Source organism: Herpailurus yagouaroundi, unplaced genomic scaffold (assembly GCF_014898765.1).
Source record: "Herpailurus yagouaroundi ecotype Mexico unplaced genomic scaffold, PumYag 139, whole genome shotgun sequence".
NCBI classification, from domain to species: domain Eukaryota; kingdom Metazoa; phylum Chordata; class Mammalia; order Carnivora; family Felidae; genus Herpailurus; species Herpailurus yagouaroundi.
Window position 1 is genome coordinate 49,633,474 of NW_024412394.1, and position 24,792 is coordinate 49,658,265.

At 40.7% G+C, this 24,792-nt stretch overlaps 1 protein-coding gene across 3 annotated transcripts in view; it reads right to left on the reverse strand.

The window, feature by feature from the left end:
* BACH2 (BACH transcriptional regulator 2) overlaps positions 1–24,792 on the reverse strand; it is a 356,919-nt gene that overhangs the window by 267,869 nt on the left and 64,258 nt on the right. Inside the window, exon 1 of one of the 3 annotated variants that reach the window (XM_040474176.1) lies at positions 7,448–7,763. The exons of the other annotated variants lie outside the window; for them this stretch is intronic. Within the exon in view, the coding sequence (XP_040330110.1) occupies positions 7,448–7,736 (289 nt within the window). The 5' untranslated portion in view covers positions 7,737–7,763. Of the gene's footprint in view, positions 1–7,447; positions 7,764–24,792 lie in introns of those variants that run through there. 3 annotated transcript variants of the gene reach the window in all.

Here is a 24,792-nt window from a genome sequence, read left to right on the forward strand (position 1 = left end):
AACCATGAGACACAGATTCAGATGCTTACAGGAGTCAAGAAAGAATAAGATGAAGGAATGGTCAGGCCAGAGAAGACAATGAGGAGTGGGGAGGCCTGGAGAGTCTGCCGCTCAACTGTGGCTCCAGAAAAGTAGGAGTGAGGCACATGTTCCCACAGCTTCTGATGTTCAAGAAAGCCAGAAAATGGAGAGACTACGTAAAATCATGTGTTTGTTTAATGTTCGCAATTTATGTTAGTATTTTGGAAATCCCATAGGGGTTGGATTTGGTCATCCAGGTTTATCTTCCATCGTACACTTTTTGTGTAAGTCAGGGGATTGTTTCTTTTAAATTCCATGGCTGGAGGCTCCCAGTCTGTCTCCTGACCCCTCTAGGGCTGTACGATGTGGCTTCACTGGGCGTAGCAAGCCCTGCAGAAGAGTGGGCAAGGGATGGCTTAGGAGCCAAGTCACTCCATCTGAGTACCTAGTCTGACTCTTCACATGTAATTTCAGCAAGCTACTAACCCTGCCTGAGTTTTTATTCCTTCATTCATAAAACTGGGGAAAATTCTTTATACCTCCTAAGATTGTTCCGAAGATTAAAAGGAGTAACTTGAATAAAGTATCTAATGCATGGTGTTAAAAAGAGAGAAGCCCTTTCCCATCCCTGTTTCCTGCCACTGTTTAGCACCACCTCGTTCTGCTTGTAATCGAACACAGGTGCTTACTCTCAACCACCTCCTGGATTCTAAGTATTTCAAGGGAAGATAACTTATCTGTTTTATGCCCAAACAGCCAGCACCTATCTCACCACCCTACACATAGCAGGCTTTCAGTAAATGCAAAATTTAATTATAATGTTGTTATATGAAGTTGTTATGGACTGAATGTTCATGTCTCCCCCTCCAAATTCATACATTGCCTAATCCCCATTGTTATGGTACTCAGAGGCAGGGCTTTGGGGAAGTAATTAGGTTTAGATGAGGTCAAGGAGCCCTCATGATGGGATTAGTGCCCTTGTCAGAAGAGACACCAGAGAATTTGCATGTATACTTTCTCTCTCTCTCTCTCTCTCTCTCTCTCTCTCTCTCACCCCTTCTCCCTGCTATTTGAAATCATATCAGGAAGTCAAATGTCTGCAAGAGATCTTTCACTAAGACCAAATGGACTGGCATCTTGCTCTTGACCTTCCCAGCTTCCAGCACTGTGAGAAATAAACTGTTGCTTAAGCCACTCAGTCCATGGTATTCTGTTATAGCAGCACAAACTAAGACAGATGTTTAGGAAGATCTTCCTTAAATCTGGCACCAAATGAGCCTATTTCCACTTATCCTCTCCTGATGCTTTAATGTCAATATGTATAATCTATGCATTTGGCTAGAATATTTTGAGACTAAAAGAAAGAAACCAGGTCCAAATCAAGAAGAAAATACTTAATGTTATTAAGTATTAAAAAGAAGAATTTTCTCTCGAGATGTATGACATCACGTTTAGGTCAGGAGGGCACTTTTTGGTACCCTCAACATGCCTCAGCAGAAAAAACTGAACATAAGAGATTTCATCACCCTATTAATAAACAAAGGATCGTGCTTTAACTCTGGCATCCTCAGTTCATGTTTGCCAATAGTGCATGTCACTGCATGGGTTGTACTTGGTGGCTGTCCAGAGTTCTACGCAATCCCCCATCCATTTGTCCACCATGGACTGAGAAGGCCTAATTGTATTCATCTAAGATGGTTTACCAACCCTGCCTGACCACCCGTGTTTCTTTGATTTTACTCTGAAAGAATCCCAGAGACCTTCAAACAATCCTAGCTTCCTTCTCCCTTGAGGGGTTTGCTTAACAATTCAGGCAAACACATTTCCTGTGATCTGCTGAGAAGCTAAAATAATTTAACACAAAGCCTAGTTAAGGGATTTCTTCAGGATGACCCACTGAAAAGGAACAAGGGAAATTGCTAGAAAGGTATCTCTTTACAGAAGCTCAAGGGGACCGGCTATCTCAACAATAAAAGGTTTCCAACGAAGGAATTTAAATATTCTCAAGGATAACTTGAGGATAAGTGTAATGAGGGGCGACTGACTTCCTGGGGGCTAGTGTTTACAACTGAAACTCATCTGCTTAGTAAGCCAGATTGGGTGTAATGCCTTGTTCCTCTGGGAAGAAATTTTCATTAATCCTCAGAAGAAAGCTGAATTTGGCAGGATGGGCCCTTGTTGAAAGCAGTCTCAGGGATTCGCTGTTAATCTCTGCTTTCTTGAGGCTCTAATTCTGTACTTCCCAATGCCAGCCTCTCCTTAGTACGGCTTGTTCTTTGTGAGGGTGTCCCACGTCCTGGCTTGTTAACCTTTCCAGAGGGATCTAAGGTTTGCTTCTACTGCAGCCCTACAGCTTTCAATGCTTTCAAACCAGTTTAGTGTCTTTGTCAAAACAACTGAAGTTGCCATACTATGCAGGTGGTGGAACTATAGACCCCACAGCTATTCAAACAGTGTAACCCTGGATTTCCATCTCCCATCCCTGTGCCCCAAACACACGCACTCAAAGCCTGACATGGGCTCTGGGGGGAATTCTTCTTGCCCCCTTTGGCAAACAGTTCCCATATGAGCATAAACATCACAGCCCCTCGAATCTACAGCCTATGGCCAGGTCAGGATCACTCACAGGCCTGTGGCATCAATGTGTTCTGGCACATGGGAATTTCCCTTGTAAGTTCTTGCTATTTTCTACTTTATCCAACACACCTAGGGATTGTTCTGGGTAGGTGGGGTGGGCATAGAGGGCTAGAAGTGGGTCAGACTGCACTAGCTCAGTATATACTATTCTGCCAGAAGTATCTAATTTGGGGTTCCCTAAACTCACTTTTGCTGTATTTAGGGTCCCCTCCATGGCCATTTGGCTATAATTCAGGCTGGAGCCAGAAATGTGTTCTTTGTAGTATTATGCTGTATTGTTGTGACTCACATCCAAACTCTTCTGTAACAGAGTGACGCTGGGTAAGGAAGAGCATAAAGGTGGCCCAGGTGATGAGAGAGGGACAAGTGGCCAGCATCAGCAGTGCAGGCGTTTTCCCAAGGAGGCAATCACCTCCCGTACGAGGCCATACTTTCCGCACACAGCCAGGTCTGTCCTCGGTGAGGAGGAAAGGAATCTGCCTCCCAGGTGCTTTTCCATGATTTAGAATTGGACGACTGCACGCTGACGTTTCAGTAGCCTCAGAGAGGCAGGATGGCAAGGAAAGAAACAAGGGCACCACGACCTCCTCACATCATAACCGAGGTCTGTGGAGTCACTGCGTTCTTCCACAGCAGCCAAGAGAACAGCCACAGAAAACAGCTCCAGCAGCCGACCTGGAGGCCTCGTCCCTGGGGTATCCTCTGATCTCATTACAGCAGTCGACACTAGTCCTCACAAAACAAACAGAGGAAATTTATGCCTGCCTTAGCCTGTGGAAAGCTCCGCATTCCTTGTTTAACGAGAGTTCCAGCTTCTGAGACCACAGCCATCGGGGATGGGGAGGATGTCTGCTTTGCTCCAGAGAAAGAACTGTTGTGGCTGCCTTTCCCTCTTTCTGGGGCTGGATATGAAGGCAGAGAGCCTGCAGAGAGCCACTGAACTTGTGGCCTAGGCTCTCTACTCCAGTCCCTGCAGAGAAGTTCCCTTTCTTCTTATGTCAACATCCCCAGGCTCAGTCGGTGGGGCCACTTCCTCTTGAACAGCTCTGGGAAAGTCGCTGCATTGCAGCCTTGAAGGGTTCCACCTGCTAAGGCCAGAATTCTGAGAGAGAGACTGCTCTGTGCGACAAAACTCCAGGTCTTCTGGGGGGAAAATTTTCCCCTCAAAACACCCTTGCTTGAGGTTTGGAAAATTTCACCTAATTTGGGGTTCCCACTTTTAGGATAAATGCCAGGAGGGAAAAATGTTACTTTATACCCTTGAATTCAATCTCAGAAGTAAATGAGTGGCCAGCTCATGAGGTGAAGAGTGAATTCCGAACCAAAATAAGAATACGGCATTCATTCTGAGCCAGGGTGACTCTGCCCCCTCCCCAGGGGACACTTCAATGCATGGAGACTTTTTTTTTTGTCATTACTAGGGGGAGGCTGCTACTGGCATCTAGTGGGTAGAGGCCAGGGATTCTGCTGAACATACTACCATACACAAAACAGCCTCCATAATAAGGAATTATTTAGTCCAAAATGTCAACAGTGCTGAGACTGAGAAACCCTAATGTAGAGGGAACATTCAAGGACGTGGGTAGGTTTAAATGATAAATCTTTTTTTCTCCCCCTTACAGAAATGGTTTTTAGTTTTTAATGAACTTGTAAACAAAAAGGCTCCCATTTCAAAATAAAAACAGAATCCCAGATCATATAGATGTTTACAGTGATTACATTTATCTAAGCAACATACATACACGTTCAGTTATAAGATGTTAACTAAATTTCTGTGACGAATATCCTTTTTTAAAATATCAAGGATATTACAGGGTTAATGCGGAGCCCTAAGGAAAATCTCAACACCTCTGTGTTTTTAAGTCTTCACTTTAGATGCTGTCATTTATAGCACAGTGAAGAAATCAGGGTCATCCAAAATACTGACAACTGTTAATCACATAACACTAATGTTGATATCCTATAGTTAAAATGTGCACAATTAATAACCACAAAAATTCACCAGTTCTCTCTTGAGTAAAATAAATGAAAACTGCCTTTAACCCATGCAGAGTTAGATCATGAGAGCTGCCTGGAAGACACTGGAGCAGCTTTGCTATCAGATTATACTAGGTAAAGGTGTGATCTGAGTGCTTACTATCATTAAGTCAATGGTAAGTACTAATAGAAGGAATTTATGAGCTAAAACCATATATATATATATATATATATATATATATATATATATATATATAATCTGAGTATATCTAGGGCTGGAAAAAATGGCAGAACGTTTCAACTTTTAAAATGTCAACAAGAGGGGGAGGTGCTCCTGGATGGCTCAGATAGTTAAGTGTCTGACTTCGGCTCAGGTCATGATCTCATGGTTTGTGAGTTCGAGCCCCACGTCCGGCTCTGTGCTGACAGCTCAGAGCCTGGACCCTGCTTCAGATTCTGTGTGTCTCTCTCTCTCTGTCCCTCCCCCACTTGTGCACATGCTCTCGCTCTCTCTCTCCCCCCCAAAATAAATAAAAACACTAAAAAATAAAAAAATAAAATAAAATATCAACAAGGTATGAGGAACAGTAGTGATGCTGACCTATATTCCAGGGAGGCTAAGGAAAACAGGTGCATAGTAGGGCTCTAAATAAATGCAGATGTGCAGAAACATGTCACAATGAAAGTAATCATGGTGCATATTTTGAAATTCTCCCATTTCTAAGTTTCTGAACCTGTTTCAAAATATTGCTTTTGATCTACATAGCACTGTCTCATTACATCTAGTATAAGAACATACATTTATACATTTAGATAACCCAGTCATTATTCTCTCATGAACTCTTTTTTTCCATCAAGAGAAGGAAAAATCCACACCCAAGCACAGCTAATGCATGTAAGCAAATTAGAAGAAGAAGAAAAAGAAGAAGAAGAAGAAGAAGAAGAAGAAGAATTATTTCATGAATGAGCAGAAGACAAATTTTTAATGGAATGTTTTAGAGGCTTGTGGTATAAAAAGTAAACAAAACTGATTCACTAACTGTTAATACTGTTTACCATGATGCAAGAGTTGGGCTTTTTTTAATGTTCCAGAAGCCAGAGGAGAAGGAATACTGTGGTAGGGAAAAATGATACCTTCCGTGGCATTTCAAAAAGCATTGCTCAATTCCTCTTGAGCAAGGAGGCCATAGTAATGACTTTATTTTACCTACCACAATTATGGTACACCTCGAAGTAATTCTCCACATTATACCACTTTCCTCCCTCCACTCAAGTGCTGCTAAATAATCTCTGGAAACCATTAACCAAGAGTCCTGTTCCAATTTTCCTCCCCTCCCTCCCCTTCTGCCTCAGTCATGCTGGAGTCAGGACAAAGCAAACTTGTATTACATCACAGAGCAAACTCATTTTCTCGAAATCATTCTGTTGGTAGTTTACTGCTACTGGAACCCAATGCTGTCAACAGTGTGGTCTTTGTTTGGTGGATGTTGCTTTAAAAAGAAAAATAAAAAGTTTCCCCACACCCCCTTCTTCTTTTAATACAGGCGAGTAGTTTGAGGAGCCTCCCCGGCCTGGCTCCACCCCGCTGTGTAAACTAGACATTACCTTATACACAAATGAATCTACAGCATTCCTCAGTCTAGCTGCCTTGCAGAATTCCTATGCTCCCAGCAGCCACGGCAGCACACACTCCCCCTGGCTTCCCTCCTCCTCTTCCCCCACCCTCTTTTTTTTTTTTTTTTTTTTTTTTTTTTAATTTCCACTGCCTCACTGTGTTTTTGTGTAAATGATCTCACATGACTCAACAAATCCATCTGCCTGAAGCAGGCCAAGTCTGGAGCCCTCCCAGGAGGGAGGAGAAGAATTGCTTTGTGGAAAGGACCTGGAGCTCTGCCCTTTCTCTGGCTCGAATTACCCGCCTGTCAGGCCTGACGGATTTGGCTAAAAATAAAAGGAAGCGGGCCGTGAAAAGCAGATGAATGGGCTCAGCAGTTCCTTAGATAACACAGGCCTGCTGTTGCCTACAGCTCCCCAAACAGAAACTTCAAATGCAGGCCCTGTGAGTGCGGTGATGTGGCTTCCAGGTGAAGTGGGGGGGGGGGGGGGGCCGGGCCCCCGGGGGTGGGGGGTGAGGGCACATAGCCTGTGCTTTAGATTTCTGTGTCAGAACTTGTGTGTGTGTGTGTGTGTGTGTGTGTGTGTGTGTGTATGTATGTGTGTGTGAGACAGACAGAGAGACAGAGACAAGAGAGACAGACAGAAAGAAAGATTCTTGTATAAAAAGGTTCTCAGAAAAACAGTAGGGTTCAGAGGAGTGAAAGCTTGGCTTGTAAAAAAAAAAAAATGTTTCCACTACAGAATTACTCTTCTCCCTACCTCCCCAACACCAGACATTTTAAGCCTCCCTATGATGTCACTTCTGCATTCAGAGCCAGCAAAGAGCTAAAAGTCCTTCTTGTAAGTGTATGCCCAGCGCCCGCAGTGGGTATTAAGCACTTAGGTTGGCAATGTAATGACACACTGTAACAATCTGTAATATGAAGCAGTCAGCAAAGCCCTGGCTCTGAAAGCTATTTCTCCCGACCATTAACCATATGTTTGGCTCCTCAGATAGCCAAGCGGGTGTTCCAGCTTACCATCTGGTTTCTATCCACACAAGCAACTGCAAAGCACAGACTATCTCCCTCTGGAGCTGCGTGTTTCTTTTTCTCTCTCTTTTCCATTCTTCCCTTCTCTTTTCCTCCTCCCAGCTCCTTTGGTTCCCTCTGCTAAAGAATTCTTTGCCATTCATCATGTGCAAAGAAAACTTTACCTGGCATGGCAGGGGCAGAGCCATTAAGGAAGCACAGCTGTACTGTAAACATGCCAGAGGGCCGTTTACCATCCGCTGGATCCGTAGAACAGTTTCTACCCCCTTCTTCATCTCCTATTGAGTGCTGACACTTGATCCAGTTTGTTAAAAATAGGTACATTCTTGACAGATCCAGGGTTATTGTGGCGCCCTTCACACTCACTTCATATTCTGGGAGTGGGGCTTTAAAGCACACGCGTGCGCACGCGCGCACACACACACACACACACACACACGTTGGCCTCTGCATTCAATCTGCATGACATCAGTCTCACACAAATGACATACCGACTTCAAATAACCAAGCTAACTAGAGGATTCTATTCCTTTTTATGCCCTAAAGGATTCCATCCCAAGTGTATATTTTTCTTTTCTTTTTTTTCCCCTAAAAAGCCAGCCATTTCAACAAATTGATGAATTGCAAAACTTGTGCTTATTTACAGCTGCATTTTAATTTTTTTTAATGTTTATTATATTTTTGAGAGAGAGAGAGAGACAGAGTGTGAGCAGGAGAGGGGCAAAAAGAGGGAAACACAGAATCTGAGCTGTCAGGCACAGCCAGGCACAGGACTCAAATTCACGAACCGCAAGATCATGCCCTGAGCTGAAGTTGGACGCTTAACCCACTGAGCCACCCAGGCGCCCCTCCATCTGCATTTTAAAAGCATTCACCAGTGACATGGGACATGCTATCAGAATTCATAGGATTTTCTTACAACGTCGCCAGAGTATTCACCTCAGATTTTCTTCCTTTCAAGATTTCAGGTACTTTATAACTTTTTAAAAATGTATGAAGAGACCTTTAATAAACAGAAATTAGGTCATTTTTTCCTCCTGTCCCCACAAGGATTATACGTGTATTACCAACCCATTTTACTGAATTAGGAAATGGAAGTTAATCTTTTCCCACGCCTTAAAAAAGCTGCTAGTTTCTCACATACCAAGAACAAAAGGAACAATATCATTAAAAAGTGATTAAGCAGAGTGTCAGATTTTATCAACACGACAAGGCTACTGAGGTTCTGTCATGGGAGTACTGTTTACTCACGCTAACAAGGATGCCAGGGAGGCCACTACCTGGGCAATCTCCTTACACCCACTGCCCTTGTCAGTTCTCTTAACATGATCTAAAATAGATCTTCTGTTAGCTATTTCTACCAATAAGGGACAGGAAAATTCTGCAGCCCGTAGGTTTTAGAGAATGACAGAAATGGGAAATATTAATTTCAGGCAGCTTAGAAAATTGTCCACAGAAGTTAGGTTTAATTAAATTTTGTTTTTGACCCTAAAATCATACACTAAGAATAACATTACATTACCTTTACCACAATATCATTAATAAAAGGAAAGAAAAACAATCAACTAAAAACTTCAACATTTTTATACTTATTTTTTTAGGGAGGGAGGGAGAGAGAGGAAGAGGGAGAAAGAATCCCAAGCAGGCTCCATGCCCAGCGCAGAGGCTGATGCGGGGCTCGATCTCACAACTGTGAGATCGTGACCTGAGCTGAGATCAAGAGTCAGAGTCTTGACTGACAGAGCCACCCAGGTGCCCCCAACATTTTTATAGTTTACCTGGCTCTTTAAGTACTTGTGGAATCCACTTATTACAAGATATTTATGCCTTTCATAAATACTAGTGTCCAGGCCCTCCTCTGCCAGCCCAATTATAGCAGGATCCCTGGGAGTGGGTCTGAGCATGAATACTTTTGAAAGCTTCCCAGCTGTGTCTACTGTGCAGACAGTGCTTAGAAGTCTTACTCTATATGAACTCAGATGATACTAGAAACTACCTCATCAAAACCAAAAGGAAACCTTTGGGATGGAAATGTAAATGAAATTTAGGATTAGAACAGTGATTTTCAATCTTGTTTAGAAGTGGAATCTTCAGTTGAAAAAATCTTATATGAAATCCCTATAAACAAAATAGTAAAAGTGTCATTTATACTGTCATTAAAAAAATTTTTTTTTAACGTTAATTTATTTTTGAGACAGAGAGAGACAGAGCATGAACGGGGGAGGGTCACAGAGAGAGGGAGACACAGAATCCGAAACAGGCTCCAGGCTCTGAGCTGTCAGCACAGAGCCCGATGCGAGGCTCGAACTCACGGACTGAGAGATCATGACCTGAGCCGAAGTCGGACGCTTAACTGACTGAGCCACCCAGGTGCCCCTATACTGTCATTTTATACTTAGTCTGTACAATATCCATAGATTTCATAAATTCAAATTTATAATTTTTGAATTATTATAAGTCAACCAGTGAGGACAAAGAGGCCATTTTGTTGAACATAAAAATCTGAAATTGAGGTTATGGCTGAGAGGTCCAGTGCTATCCACCTCAACATCCAATTTTTTTCCATGGCCAATGGTTCTGATGATCAAGGCTGGATAAATGTAAAAATAGCAGTACGTGTAGCAGTAGGATTAAATTAATTCATACATTTGAATAAATGTTGATTATATATCTAATACACACCAGGTTCTGCCCTCAGGGGTCAGGACAGAAATGAGGTGCAGCATTCTCCCTTGAGAAGCCTGGTTAAGAAGACACCTCATGGCAGAACAGCAAGGTCAGTACAATAATGGAGGCACCAAGGTTCTGCTATGAGGAGAAGTAGTTAACTCTGTCTGAGGAAATAGGACATCACTTCACCAGCGTGGGACTTTTAAATCAGGTCCTAAAAATCTGAGTAGGATTTTTAGAGCTATCAAATAAAGGGAAAGACATTTCAGGAAGAAGGAACAGAATATGAAAAAACAAAACAAAACAAAACAAAAACCCCACAAGGATAAATAGGTCTGGTGAGATCTGGGAGTTAAGAGAAATTCTGAGGAGGTCAGAAAGGGCTGGGATACAAGGCTGAAGAGGTATCGGAGGCTGGGTCATAAGAAACTTTAAATGTCATAATACAGTTAAGACCAGCACTGACCAACAGAAATGTAAGATGAACCACACACATAATTTCAAATATTCTAGTATCCACATTAAAAAAATAAAAAGAAACAAGAGGGGTGCTTGGCTGGCTCACTCGGTGAAGCATCTGACTTTGACTTAGGTCATGATCTCACGGTTCATGAGTTCAAGCCCCACGTCGGGCTCTGTGCTGATATTGCAGAGCCCGGAGCCCACTTCACATTCTGTGTGTCTCTCTCTGCCCCTCCCCTACTTGCGCGCTCTCTCTTTCCCTCAAAAATAAATAAATAAACATTTAAAAAATATTTTAAAAATAAATAAAAAGAAATAGGAGAAATTAATTTTGATGTTACATTATTTAGCCCAATTTATCTAAAATATAACCACTTCAACAAAACCAATATAAAAATTATTAATGAGATATTTTACATTTTTTTCCTAAGTCTTTATTATTTATTTATTTATTTTTTAAAATTTTTTTTCAACGTTTATTTATTTTTGGGACAGAGAGAGACAGAGCATGAACGGGGGAGGGGCAGAGAGAGAGGGAGACACAGAATCGGAAACAGGCTCCAGGCTCTGAGCCATCAGCCCAGAGCCTGACGCGGGGCTCGAACTCAGGGACCGCGAGATCGTGACCTGGCTGAAGTCGGACGCTTAACCAACTGCGCCACCCAGGCGCCCCTTTTTCCTAAGTCTTTAAAATAGGGTACGGCCTTCATATCTATAACATCCCAATTTGGACTAGCTGCATTTTAAGAGCTCAGTACCCACATGTGGCTAGTGGATGCTGTATTGGACAGCACAGGTTTCCCCCTTATCCTGCAGGCAGTGAGGGCTGAAAAGACTTGCAGGGGATGCTGTGGAAGCAGTGTGGAGGAGACAGAAGATTATGTCTGGGAGAAGCTTGTGGGCTGCTTCCATAGTCCAAGCAAAGGATGAAGAGAAGGATGGCACTTGAGACCAGGCATGGCATGGCAGTAAGAAGGCATGGATGGGTCAGAGTCAAAAAACATTTCTAGAAAGAATTCAGAAAACTACAAATGACTGTACATGAGAGATGATGGAGAAGAAATCATGGAACCACTAAATAGATTTTTTGGTGCTAAAATCTGTGCTTAGTGTAAAAAGTTCCCGATTGTGTATTTAATACGAGGTCGTGTTGTTCCTTTCAAGCTTGCTTCCCTCTGCTGTGGAATGCAATGTCGTTTAATAAACATGTTCTGAGGACCCACCATGTGCTAGGTAATGCTAGCAACTGGCATGAATGAGACACAATTCTTCCTTTCAAGGAGCTAAATATAGTGTGGGAGACAGACAACAAACTACAATGAAGTATTAAGTGTATTATTAGTAGGATGTGAAAGGAGGTCTACAAAATGTTCCATAGAGTATAACTTATAACTATTTCCTACAATATAGTAGTGGAACTTTAGAGTTATAGGGAGAGGGGCTTTCAGATAGTGGTAGGCTTATTACATAACTTTTAAAAAGTTTAAAAAAAAAAACACAAAACAGTTCACCCATTTTACCCATCCCACCTCTTGCAACCACCAGTCTGTTCTCTGTACCTATGAGGAGTTTCCTTGTTTGTTTTTTAACATTCCACATATAAGAGAGACCATTTGGTATTTGTCTATCTCTGCCCGACTTATTTCACCTAGCAAAATGCCCTGAGGTCCATCCATGCTGTTGTAAATGCCAAGATTTCATTCCTTTTTATGGCTGAATAATATTCCACTGAAAATATATTTTATACACACACATACACACACACACACACACGCGTGCTCCCATAAATATATATACATATATAATTTCTTTGTCCATTCATCTGTCGATACATACTTAGGTTGTTTTCATATCTTGGCTATTGTAAATAATGCTGCAATGAACATGGCGGTGCATCTATCTTTTCAAATTTGTGTTTTTGTTTTCTTCAGATAAATACCCAAAGTGGAATTGCCAGATGATACAGTAGTTCTACTTTTAACTTTTTGAGGAACCTCCATTTGGTTTTCCATAATGGTTGCACCAATTTACATTCTTATCCACTGTATATATACAAGGGTTCCTTTTTTCCACACCCCAGCCAACACTTGTTATTTTGTCTTTTTGATAACAGCCATTCTAAAAGGTATTAGGTGACATTTCATTGTAGTTTTGATTTCCATTTCCCTATTAATTAATATGTTGAGCATCTTTTCATGTACCTGTTAGTTATCTTTATGTCTTCTTTGGAAAAACGTCTATTCAGATTTTCTGCTCATTTTTTAATAAGATTGTTTTTTTTTTTTTTTTTTTTTTTGCTATTGAAATGTAGGAGTTCTTTATATATCTTGAATATTAGCCCCTTATGAGATACAGGACTTGCAAATTATTTTCTCCCTTTCAGTAGGTTGCCTTTTCATTTTGTTGATGGTGTCTTTTGCTGTACCAAAGCTTTTTAGTTTAATGTAGTCCCACTTATTTATTTTTGCTTTTCTTGCCTTTGCTTTTGATGTCAGATTCAAAAAATTATCATCACAGGGCACCTGGGTGGCTCAGTTGGTTAAGCATCTGACTCTTGATCTCGGCTCAGGTCATGATCTTGTGGTTTGTGAGATTGAAGCCTGCATCAGGCTCCATACTGACAGTGCAGAACCTGCTTGGGATTCTCTCTCCCTCTCCCTCTCCCCCCCTCTCATGCTCTCCCCCCGTCTCAAAATAAATAAAACAAATCATCAAGACATGTGTCAAGGAGCATACCATCTATGTTTTCTTCTAGGAGTTTTATGGCCTCAGGCCTTTCATTCAAGTCTTTAATCCATTTTGAGTTAGTTTTATGTATGGTATAAGATAGGGGTCCAGTTTCATTCTTTTGTATGTGGTTTTCTCATTTTCCTAGCAGCATTTATTGAAGAGACAGTCCTCTATCCACTGTATATCCATGGCTCCTTTATTATAAATTAATTGACCAAATATGCACAGGTTTATTTTTGGGCTTTCTATTCTATTCCACTGATCTATGTGTCTGTTTTTATCCCAATACCATACTGTTTTGATTACTATAGCTTTGTAATATAGCTTGAAATCAGGAAGTAGAATGCCTCCAGCTTTGCTCTTCTTTCTCAAGACTGCTTTGGCTATTTGGGGCCTTTTGTGGTTCCATACAAATTTTAGAATTCTTTGTTCTATTTCTGTGAAAAATATCTCTGGAACATTGATAGGGACTGCACTGAATCTGTATACGGCTTTGGACAGTATTAGACATTTTAACAATATTAATTTTTCCAATCCATGAGCATGGAATATCTTTCTATTTATTTGTGTCTTCTTCAGTTTTTTCATTAATGTCTTGAAGTTTTTCAATATAGAAGTTTTTCACTTCCTTGGTTAAATTTATTCCTGGGTGCTTTGTTCTTCTTGATGCAAATGTAAATAAGATTGTTTTCTTAGTTTCTCTTTCTGAAAGTTTGTTATGTATAGAAATGCAATGATTTTTGTGTAGTAATTTTGTATCCTGCAACTTTACTGAATTCTTTTATTAGTCCTAACAGTTTTTTGGGGGAGTGTTTAGAATTTTTTATGTATAATATTATGTCACGCAAATAGTGACAATTTTACTTCTTCTTTTCTAATTTGGATGACTCTTATTTATTTTTCTTGCCTGACTGCTCTGACTAGGGCTTCTAATACTATGTTCTTAAATGTAAATAGACTAAATTATCCAATCAAAAGACAAAGACTGGCTGAATGGGTAACAAAACAAGATCCATCTATATGGCTGCCTATAAGAGACACTCTTTAGATGGAAGAGTGCACTGAAAATCAAGGGATGAAAAAAGATATTTTGATATTTCATACAAATGGCAAACAAAAGAAAACTGGGGTACCTATAGTTATATCAGATAAAATAGACTTTAAATCAGAGACTGTAATGGGACCAAAAAAGGTGTTACATAAGGTCTCAATCCAACAAGAAGATATAACATCTGTAAACATATATGTATCCAACATAGGGGCACCTAAGTATATGAAGCAAATATTAACAGATCTAAAGGGAGAAACAGACATCAATACATAATACAATACATAATACAATACAATACATAATACAATACAATACATAATACAATAATAGTAGGGGACTTCATACCTTACATACTCAACGCATAGATCGTCCAAACAGAAAATCAATAAAGAAACACTGACCTTAAATGACATGTTAGATCAAATGGATTTAACAGATATTTACAGAACATTCCATACAAAAGCAAAAGAATATACATTCTTCTCAAGTGCATAGGAAACATTTTCTAAGACAGATCATTTATTAGGCCACAAACAAGTATTAATAAATTTAAGAGAACTGAAATCATATCAAGCATCTTTCCTAGCCAGAATGGAATGAAACTAGAAATTAAATGGGAAAATTCACAGATATGTGGAGATTAAACAACACACTACTGAACAACCAATGTGTTTTTTTCAAAATCAAGAGAAAATTTAAAAATAACCTCAAATGAAAATGGAAATGTATCATACCAAAAGTTATGGGATGTAGCAAAAGCAGTTCCAAGAGGGAAGTTCATAGTGATAAATGCCTACCTTGAGAAACAATAAATGTTTCAAACAAACATTACATCTCAAGAAAATAGACAAAGAAGGACAAAGGAAATAATGAAGTTTTAAGCAGAAATAAATGAAACAGAGACTAAAAAGACAACAGAAAAGATCAATGCCACTAAAGCTGGTTCTTTGAACAGACAGACAAAATTGGCAAACCTTTAGGGAGACTCAACAGAGAAACAGAGCTAGAGAGCACTCAATAAAATCAGAAATGAAAGAGGAGAAGATGTTATAACAGATAATACAGAAATACATGATCATAAGACTACAATGAACAATTATACACCAACAAATTGGACAACGTAGAAGAAATGGATAAATTCCTAGAAACATACGACCTAATAAGACTGAATCATGATGATACAGAAAACCCAAACAGACCAATTACTAGTGAGGAAATTGAATCCGTAATCAAAAACCTCCCCAAAACAAGTCTTGGACTAGACAGCTTCATGGTGACTTTTACCTAACACTCAAAGAAGAATTAATATAAATCCTTCTCAAACACTCCTACAACACAAAAGAGGGAGGAACTCTTCCAAACACATTTTAAGAGGCCCTCATACCAAAACCAGACAAGGATGACACACACACACACACACAAAGAATGTTATAGGCCAATATCCCCGATGAACAAAGACACAAAAATCCTCAATAAAACATTAGCAAACTGAATTCAACAATACAGTAAAAGGATCATATACTATGATCAGGAGGGGTTTATGCCAGGGATGCAAGAATGGTTCAACATCCACAGATCAGTCAATGTGACACACATTAACAAAATGCAGGACAAAAATCATATGATCATCTCAATAGATGCAGAAAAGCATTTGATAAAATTCAACATCTATTTATGACCAAAACTCTCAACAAAGCAGATACAGAGGAAACGTATTCAACACAATAAAGACTGTGTAAACCCACAGATAACATACTCAATGGTGAAAAGCTGAAAGCTTTTCCTCTAAGATTAGGAACAAGACAAGGATGTCCTCTCTTGGCACTTTCATTCAGCATTGTATTGGAAGTCCTACCCATAGCAATTAGGCAATAAAAAGAAATAACTGACTTTTAAAACTGATGCAGCATATGATTTACTTCTGTGTTTGCATTTGGTTGCACAGTATTCAGAAAATCCTGACATTCACAGGTAATCCCTACTCTACGAACTCAGGGACCAAACAGATTCAGACAAAGTTTCAGATAACTGTCTTGCTATCTGCTACTCTTATTACTTACTGTCTGAAATTTAGAAACCAAATTGACAAGAAAAACACTGCATCCTTTTCTATTGGAACTCACTCTGGCAAATTTCTGTATCCATACTCTGGAAATGAACAGATTGGAATAGCAAGGGATAGTTATGCTGGAAATGATACCAGTTCTTTAGCAATTCATTGTGTAATTTTGCGATATTCTCAAACTAACCCAAAAGCTTGAAAAATTGCAGTAGTTAAGATATTTTTATTTCAAATTTTAACACTAAAGATAATCTGAAAACCACTTGATTTCTTCAATAATTGGTCAAGGAGCATCCAGAATGTAGATTGGATATAAAGAACCCTATAAATAACAGAATGTATGTCATTAAATGATGTGTGCTTCGTTTACTTATTATACAACTGGCCGTTAATCCACATAGAAACCTACACCCAACCAAGAACAGGGACCCCCACTTCCTGCCTGGCATGGAACTGAGTGTGGTACATATGCTTAACAAGAGAAATTTCCTTGTTCAATTCATGATCGGCTGGAATCTGAAAAACACTGGTACAGAACTTCCTTATCAATGACTAATTTATAGGAAGTTTAAATATGTAAGCCAAAACAGCAGAAAATGCTTAATTTAAGGTTAACTTGATAGTCTAATTCAATGCCTTGGTGGTCCCAATGTGTTAAAATTTCACATGTAACATGCTTAAATATGTGTTTTTATTATGGTTATAAAATTGTTTAAAATATATTAAAAATTAAGGGCAAATTAAGCATTTGCAGAGCTCCTCAAGTATCCCCAGGTAATTTCTGTAGACCAGAGTTTGAAGACTACTGGCTTATAGTCTTTGAGGTTAAAATGTAAAGCTAAGAGCAACAATTTGGTGCACCTACTACTTAAAAATCATCAGGGCGTTCCTAAACTTTAGCCAAGAACAGATACCATCCCTCGTTATCCTAAAAGCAATAAAGCTGAGAAACAATACCGAAGAAACTGTTTTAAGATTCTCTAGTGAGTTCGAATTAAAGCTGGGACCCAAACCTGAGATACATTATTCATTTCTCAATGTTGTTCACCCAGTGATTCTTTCAACAACATTTACTGAGTGCCTACTATGTGCCAGGCACTGTTCTAAGATTTGAGATACACAGGTGAAGAAAATAGACAAAATCCCTACTTTTATGGAATTTAGGGTCTACGGGGGGGGGGGGGATGGACATGAAACACAAATAAGAAACATAATTTATTTTTGTTATGAAGTGATAGGTACAACGAAAAGAAAATGGAAATAGAATGGAGGAGAAAGTTTGCAACTTTAAATAAGATGGTCAAGGTGGGTGAGGAGGTGAAAGGGGGTCAGTGAAGGAGGTAAGGGTTAAACCAAGAGGAGATGGGTTGGAGCAGTGGGTCTCAAAGTGTGGTCCCAAGACCATCAGCATCACCTGAACACTTGTAACTGGCTCAGAAATGCAGGAGGGGTGAGCAGCAGTCTGTCTTAACAAGCTCTCGGGGTGATTCTGATGCACACTAAGTCTAAAGACCACTGTCCTAAAAAGAAGAAAGGCCCTAGAATAGAAGCAGGCCTAGGACATTCTATAGAAACAGGGGTGACATCAGCGTCTGGTTACAGGTGCCAGGAGAGCAATGGTGGAGGTGAGGAAAGAGAGGTGGAGGGCAGTCAGAGCACAGACAGCTTTTCAGGCCAATTTTAAAAATGTTTATTCATTTTTGAGAAAGAGAGAATGAGAGCAAGAATGGGCAGGGGAGGGGCACAGGGAGAGGGAGACAGAGAATCTGAAGCAGGCTCCGCTCTGTCAGCACAAAGCCTGACATGGGCTTGAACCCACAAACCATGAGGTCATGACCTGAGCCGAAGATGGACACTCAACCCACTGAGCCACCTGGGGGCTCCCACAGTGAGACTTTTACTCCAAGTGAAGTGGGGAGCCATGGGAGGGTTTGGGGGCAGAGGAGCCACATGGCCTGGTTTATATTTTAAAAGGTTCGTGTTGACTATCGTGCTGAGTGGAAACACTACATCATTTGCCTCAGGAGAAGACTCCTTAACTTCTAAATTCCAGAGCAGTGGTGCGCTGCTAAATGTTGAAAAACAGGCTCTGACGGCGGAAAGCTCCCATGTGTTGTGTTTGCTGATTTCCATGGTGTAAATACTCCCACCATGACTGGAAATGCCAACATGACTCACTGAACATGGTGCTATGAGGAGATGTGTACAATCAACTCACAACACTGACTTTAGGTCCCAGTGTCACTGCTATCACCGAGAACATTTGAAAATGATGGGGGATGTTGTAAATCTGACTGAAAATGTTAACGTTATTTAAGATATAAATGTAGTGTGTTCTACTGGCCTATTACTGTTGATCAAATACAAATCCTAATTCCTCAGAAGTTAACATTAAGACAATACACTAACTTCATTTATGAAACTTCATTCATAAAATAACCTCATTAACATGAAATCCCAGTATCCTTTACTAAAAAAAGAAATCTATTTATCTTTTAGCTGGGGTTCCTCTGCTATTGCTTTTTCCCTCCTACTGTAATTAATATTTTGGACACTCAAAAGCATGCACTGATTGGGATTTGCCATCTAGAATATGCAGGGTTGCGACTCCAAGAGCTCATATAAATCCAGGACAGACCACAAGGAGTGTGTATTACAAGAACGAAAGTTTGCATCTATCTGAGGATGAAGTGAAATTTCAATTTGCTTTGCCATTAAGAAACTTCCCTTAGCCTCAGAGAACGTTCCTATTTCTGTCAATCAGGACAGACTGTAGTTTGTGAAAAGTATTTTAAAAACACGGCGCCATCTATGAAGAAAAAGCCACTCCAGAAACTCCTGATAAACAAAAAATGTTTGCTACTACGAGGAATAAGCTGCATACATTCTCCAGTCGGCACAATCCCTCAGCCGTGTCCCACCCACACGCAGACCCCAGCCGGCCAGATCAGCGAATGTGCACGAGCTCGCGCTCCTGGAAAACAATGAGGTCTTTCAGGCCTTCCAATCTTGTGAAGAAACAGGCTGAAACGTCATGGGAAAAATTAGGAAATATCGGAGGAAAACAGCTCACAAAATGAGGGGTGGAACCATTTGCTCACATGTTCTAATTCCCGAACAAAGAGAACAGCCGTGACAGCCCCCTGCCTGCTTTGACCCTTCCATTTCAAAAGAGAGGCATCCTAACCTCCTTTTCTTTTCTTGGGGATTACAGCAGCAAGACATAGACATCAGAAGGAGAACTTTTTAAACCTAAAGGAGCCAAGTTAATTTCAAAAGCTTTGCCCTCAAGAAAAGTATAAAAACCAACCCAAACTGCCAGCCTTGTTCAGCAATCCATAATACCAACACAATTACAGACCAACTGGATTTCAACAACTGCACAAAGAAAAACACTACTCCTTTAATATACATATCTATTCATATGTTTTTGGCTCTTCCTAAGTGTTCTTGCTATTAAACCTCACACAACTAGCTCTACCTCAGCAATCCTTCCTCATCACCTGCCATACCCAGTTTACAACCTTCACACCTTTCACACCACATCAGTGGTCACCAATGCTCCATTCTCTCTATCTACCAGCCTTTGCCAAAAGCTGTTCCACTTGCAAATTGCCTGTCTCCCCCACCAAACAACATCTCTCTCACCTGATAAATCTGAGTCTAAGACCTAGTACGTGCGGCACAATGAATTTCTAGATTAATCAAGTATATGTGCGAACTTGCCAACAAGTGGACCCTTCTACTTTAATATGCTTTTGCAATCCAACTCGATTTTCCAATTGGTTAAATGAATCAATCTTTTCTAAACTCTCTGAGGATACAGCCTGAGTCAATTCTTCCCTATGTGACCTCCAACTTTCCACCATATTGCTATCTGTAAGATTTTATCAACTGTCAAGCATCACAGACATGTCAGCTGTTGTCTCCCCATAGTCAATCTGATGCTTAGCTGTTTGGGCAAATGACCCACAAGTGACTTATTATTATTAAAGCACTATGTGAAAGAGGTGCTTATTTTGCTTCTGGAAGAAAAAGGCAACATGTATTGAAATCATAAAAGTGTTTGAAAAGGCAAAACAATTTAAAAAGAGACAAAAAGGCGTATCGCACAGTGAAGGTTAAGAGTCCAGGGAGGCTGGGAACCTTACAAAGGTATCTCACCGACATGTCGCCAGTATCACTCCAAGTGCCTAAGCAGAAGGACAACCCATGGGGAGAAACCATGACTTGATGTCGAGGTAGAATTCTGGGTCAGGTAGTGAGCTGAGTGGAATTAAGCACAAATTGATCATGCTAGCTAAAATGCAAAAGGAGACGGTGGTGAGGCACTGTCAGAGAAGTGAAAAGTGAGTTCAGTCCACAGTCAGCACCCCTGTGAACTTACAGACCACGTCCTTAAACCAGGGGTTCAAACTCTGCTGCATGTCAGAATCACCCGCAGCGCTTTTTTAAATCCCACTGCCAGGTCACATCCCATACTAACAAAATCAGAGTGTATGGGGTGCGAGCCAGGCAGCCAGTTTTTAAAGACTCCCAGGTGATTCCAATGTATATCCAGGTTTTGGAACCACTGTCCTAGACTCTGCTGGTGAAGGTTTTGCTCAATGAGGAAAGAGCACAAGAACTTACATTAAAGATGGTAATGGTGATGAGTCAAAGTAAACTTTGATACTTTTAGGTGGGAAATCATTACTTTGGTTCAAATAAGAAGACACAGTTTTTAGAAAATCTAGATGAACTTGTGGCCTTGGGAGTTAGACTAGGAAAGAGAAACTGGGCATGATGGTAGGTACAAGCCCCGTTAACAACACTAATGACTGGAATGTAGACCAGTGTGCTATCAAGGTATTTGGCTTTACCGAAAGCAGCCTCGGTGCAAGGCCTAGGCCGGTCACCTGCTGGCTGTGGGGCTACAGGCAACTGCCCAACCAAATAACCCTAGTGTTCTATCTGAGCTGTTCTAGCCTGGCTGCTTATAAGCATAGCAAATGCAGGCTGCAGCCCCAGACATTCCGACTGGTCTGTAGAGGGACCCCAGGATCCATATATTTTAAAAGCCCCCTAGGTGGCTGTTATGTCATAGGAATGTGGAGAACCAACAGCAGAGAGATTATGAAAAAGCAGTCTGAGGCCATACAGCTTGGGCTCAAATCCCTGCTCCACCAGTTACTAGCTATGGCTCAGTTTCCTTATTTGTAAAAACGGAGTTAATGGATAACACATTTGTTGTGAGGCTTAAGTGACAATCCATTTATCCACCTCACTGGATTACTGCATTTGGTGTAACACCTAGTACACAGCAAACACTCAATTCTGTACATATCACATATACACATGTACATGTGTATTTGTTACAGAGATTAAATGGCATGACGTATATAAATTGCTTAGCACTGTCTCCACACAGAAACACTGAGCAGGTAACTAGCTGGGCTGGTGCAGATGACAGTGGTCACAGTTAAACTGGCACTGGCAGAGAGGAAGATTTCATCCTCTATTCATTATACGGCAGCCTTTGCTTCGGAAAACCACAACCATAAGACCTAAAAAATTATGGGGATGGGGAAGAATCCTTTTGCTCTCTTAATTGTTGGGAGGTCCCACCAACCATGGAGTGGTAGTTCTGCTTCAAAGGACTGATGGAAACGTGGGCTAATGGCAAAGAAGAGAAATGTGGAGACTTGGCCTTGCCCCACATGATGGTAAACAGCAGAACTCGACATTCAGGGGAAACTCATCACCCTCATTCCTAGGGGAACCCAGAGTCGAAATGTGTTTTGTCCCAGATCACACTGTTAGTGGCAGAACTGAAATCGGACTTCAGAGTAGAGCTCTCTAGTTTCCAGGTTCCTTCCATTGATCATCCCTGGTAAGGAGCATGTCTGAGCATGTACAGGAGATGTGGTACGAGCACTCAAAGCCAACATGAGATGAGGAATGTGTTGCCCTGTTTTCCAGCCACTTCCTGCCTTACTCTGCCCAATTCCCTTCCCTGGTCCAAACTGCACACCCTGCAGGCCATTTCCGGCTGAGATGGAGCATATGGAACACCAGAGAGCAGCTGTGGTTTGCTTTGTGGCCAAATTGTTTTCTTGGGGATGTTCAGTCCCAATATTATAACACATGACAACTGTAAAAAGGGTTTAATTTCCTAAATTTTCATTTACTTATAAATGCTCAGGGGTGTGCATATATTAAGGGATACTTGCATGTTTGTTATCCACCAACCTAGGACAGGAAATCCTGTCTTTCAGCTGCTGAGTCTCAGACCACTCCATCTGAATATTCTCGCTGACAAATGTGACCTTGTCTAGGTTTCGAAGAATTTAAACATTCCCTCAATGTCATTTCTACGTGACCTTAGCAACATGACCAAACTGCAAATTCAATACCATTTAGTAAAGGTACAACATCCACATCCTGTCACAATCCCCCCTCCAATTCCAGTCCAGTGACCCTGGGCTAGAACCTAATCCAAAAGATTACAAAGCAACATCCTGATGAGTTGTCATGGCAACCCCTAGATGTCAGATATCCCATGTCCCAGGGCTGTAAATTCTCATTTTTAGTCTACTCATATCCTACTATTTCATGTATAACAACCAACTAAAATGCAATTTGGTATGTCAGCTGCCAAGCATAATAAGAGATGTCATTTGCTGTTATAGCCAATAATAAAAGATTTCTAGTTGCTTCTGTTTTCAAAGATTGAGCAAATCACTGTGTATTCTAAGTCCATTGGGCTGCCTTAGAAGACAGGCTATTTAGCCAGGCTTCCTATTTTTACCTGATTAGTCAATATTTAAGAGAGTCTTGGAAATGAAAATAACTCTAGTGAAAGCTACACATTATTATTTTCTGAACAGGAGGAAACACACTTATCTTCAAACTTTCAATAGACACTGTATATTTGATCCAAAAGACAGACAGACAGACAGACAGACAGACACACAGACACACAAACACACACACACACCCTGTGATCCAAGCCTTCCAAGGACATAAAGATACAACAAGGGTGCCTTGCAAGATTTTCAATTCCTTATAACTGGAGAAAAAAGAAATACATATCATTAAAATCCAAGTAATTCAAACATCTTGTTTTAATCAACAGTTTTGTTATGGGCTGAATTGTGTTCCCCCCAAATTCTTATGTTGAAATCCTAACCCTCAGTGCTTCAAAATGTGCCTATATTTGGAAATATATCCTTTAAAGAGGCATTTAAGTTTAAAAGAGGTCACTAGGGTGGACCCTAATCCAATATTATGGGTATTTTTTTTTTAATATTTATTCTTGAAGGAGAGAGAGAGAGAGAGAAACAGAAAGAGCGCTTGCCTGCATGAGCATGGGAGGGACAGAGAAAGAGGGAGACAGAGGATCTGAAGTGAGCTCTGGGCTGGACAGCAGAGAGCCCAGTGTGGGTCTCGAACACATGAAACACGAGATCATGACCTGAGCTGGAGTCAGATCTCAACTGACTGAGCCACCCAAGCTCCCCAAATATGCTGGGTATTCTTATAAGAAGAGTTCAGCACACAGACACACACAGAGGGAAGATCATGTGATCTTCAGCCACCAGTAAGCCAAGGAGAGAGGCCCTCAGAAGAAACCTTACTGACACCTTGACCAAGGACTTCTAGCCTCCAGAACTGGTTGAAAAAATAAAGTTTTGTTGTTTAAGCCACACAAGTCTGTGGTACTTTGTTATGGCAGCCCTTGCGAACGAATACTGGTTCCACCCTTTTCACATTCTACATCAGTTCACCAGGAATCACCTTCACCTTGAGCATAATCAAGTCAAATTTAACCTCTTCAGGTCCCTCTTCTTGTCTGCCTTCACCTTGTGGCCCAGGTGGGTTCCCTAAGCACACACAGAGGCAGGTTTAACTCTAAGACAGTCAGGAGCTCTGTTAGTAGGTTGATGCAGACCTCTCTTAAAATCCCCATTAGCCAAAAAAGCATTAATATCACCTCTGTAAATAGCAAAACTGATTGCTAGAGTTGTTTTTATTTCCCCCCTGCTTATCATTTATCAGAAATGCCGATGAGAAATGAGATGAACGTGCGGGCTGAGAAGGAAAGAGAAATGAAGACACAGATAATACATAAACCAGATTATCACTCCTGAAATAATCTAGAGGTAGACATATGATAAATCACACAATGTGGGGTTTTTTAATCCTAAAAATAAGCAAATGCAGGAGGCTGCATGTCAAGAGCTATAAAGCAACACTAACCAACACCTGTGTAGAGTTGCAAATGGTATTTCTGCTAAAATTCCAGGAGAACTTATCTCCTTTTGGGTTTTGAAAGTCAATTTCCACTATGCTTCTTTTTCCATCTTCACAATAGCTGCCAAAAGGTGTAAAGCCACACTTATGGCCTGTTTCTAGCAAGTCTAGAAATGGTCTTCTTGATATCTTTTATTAATTTCTAGCCCTTTTTCCCCCCACTTTTTGTTATCAGCCTAAATAGGGTGTATCTTTGGAATCAAATAATATTTCTTTGCCACAATGTGGGATATTATTAA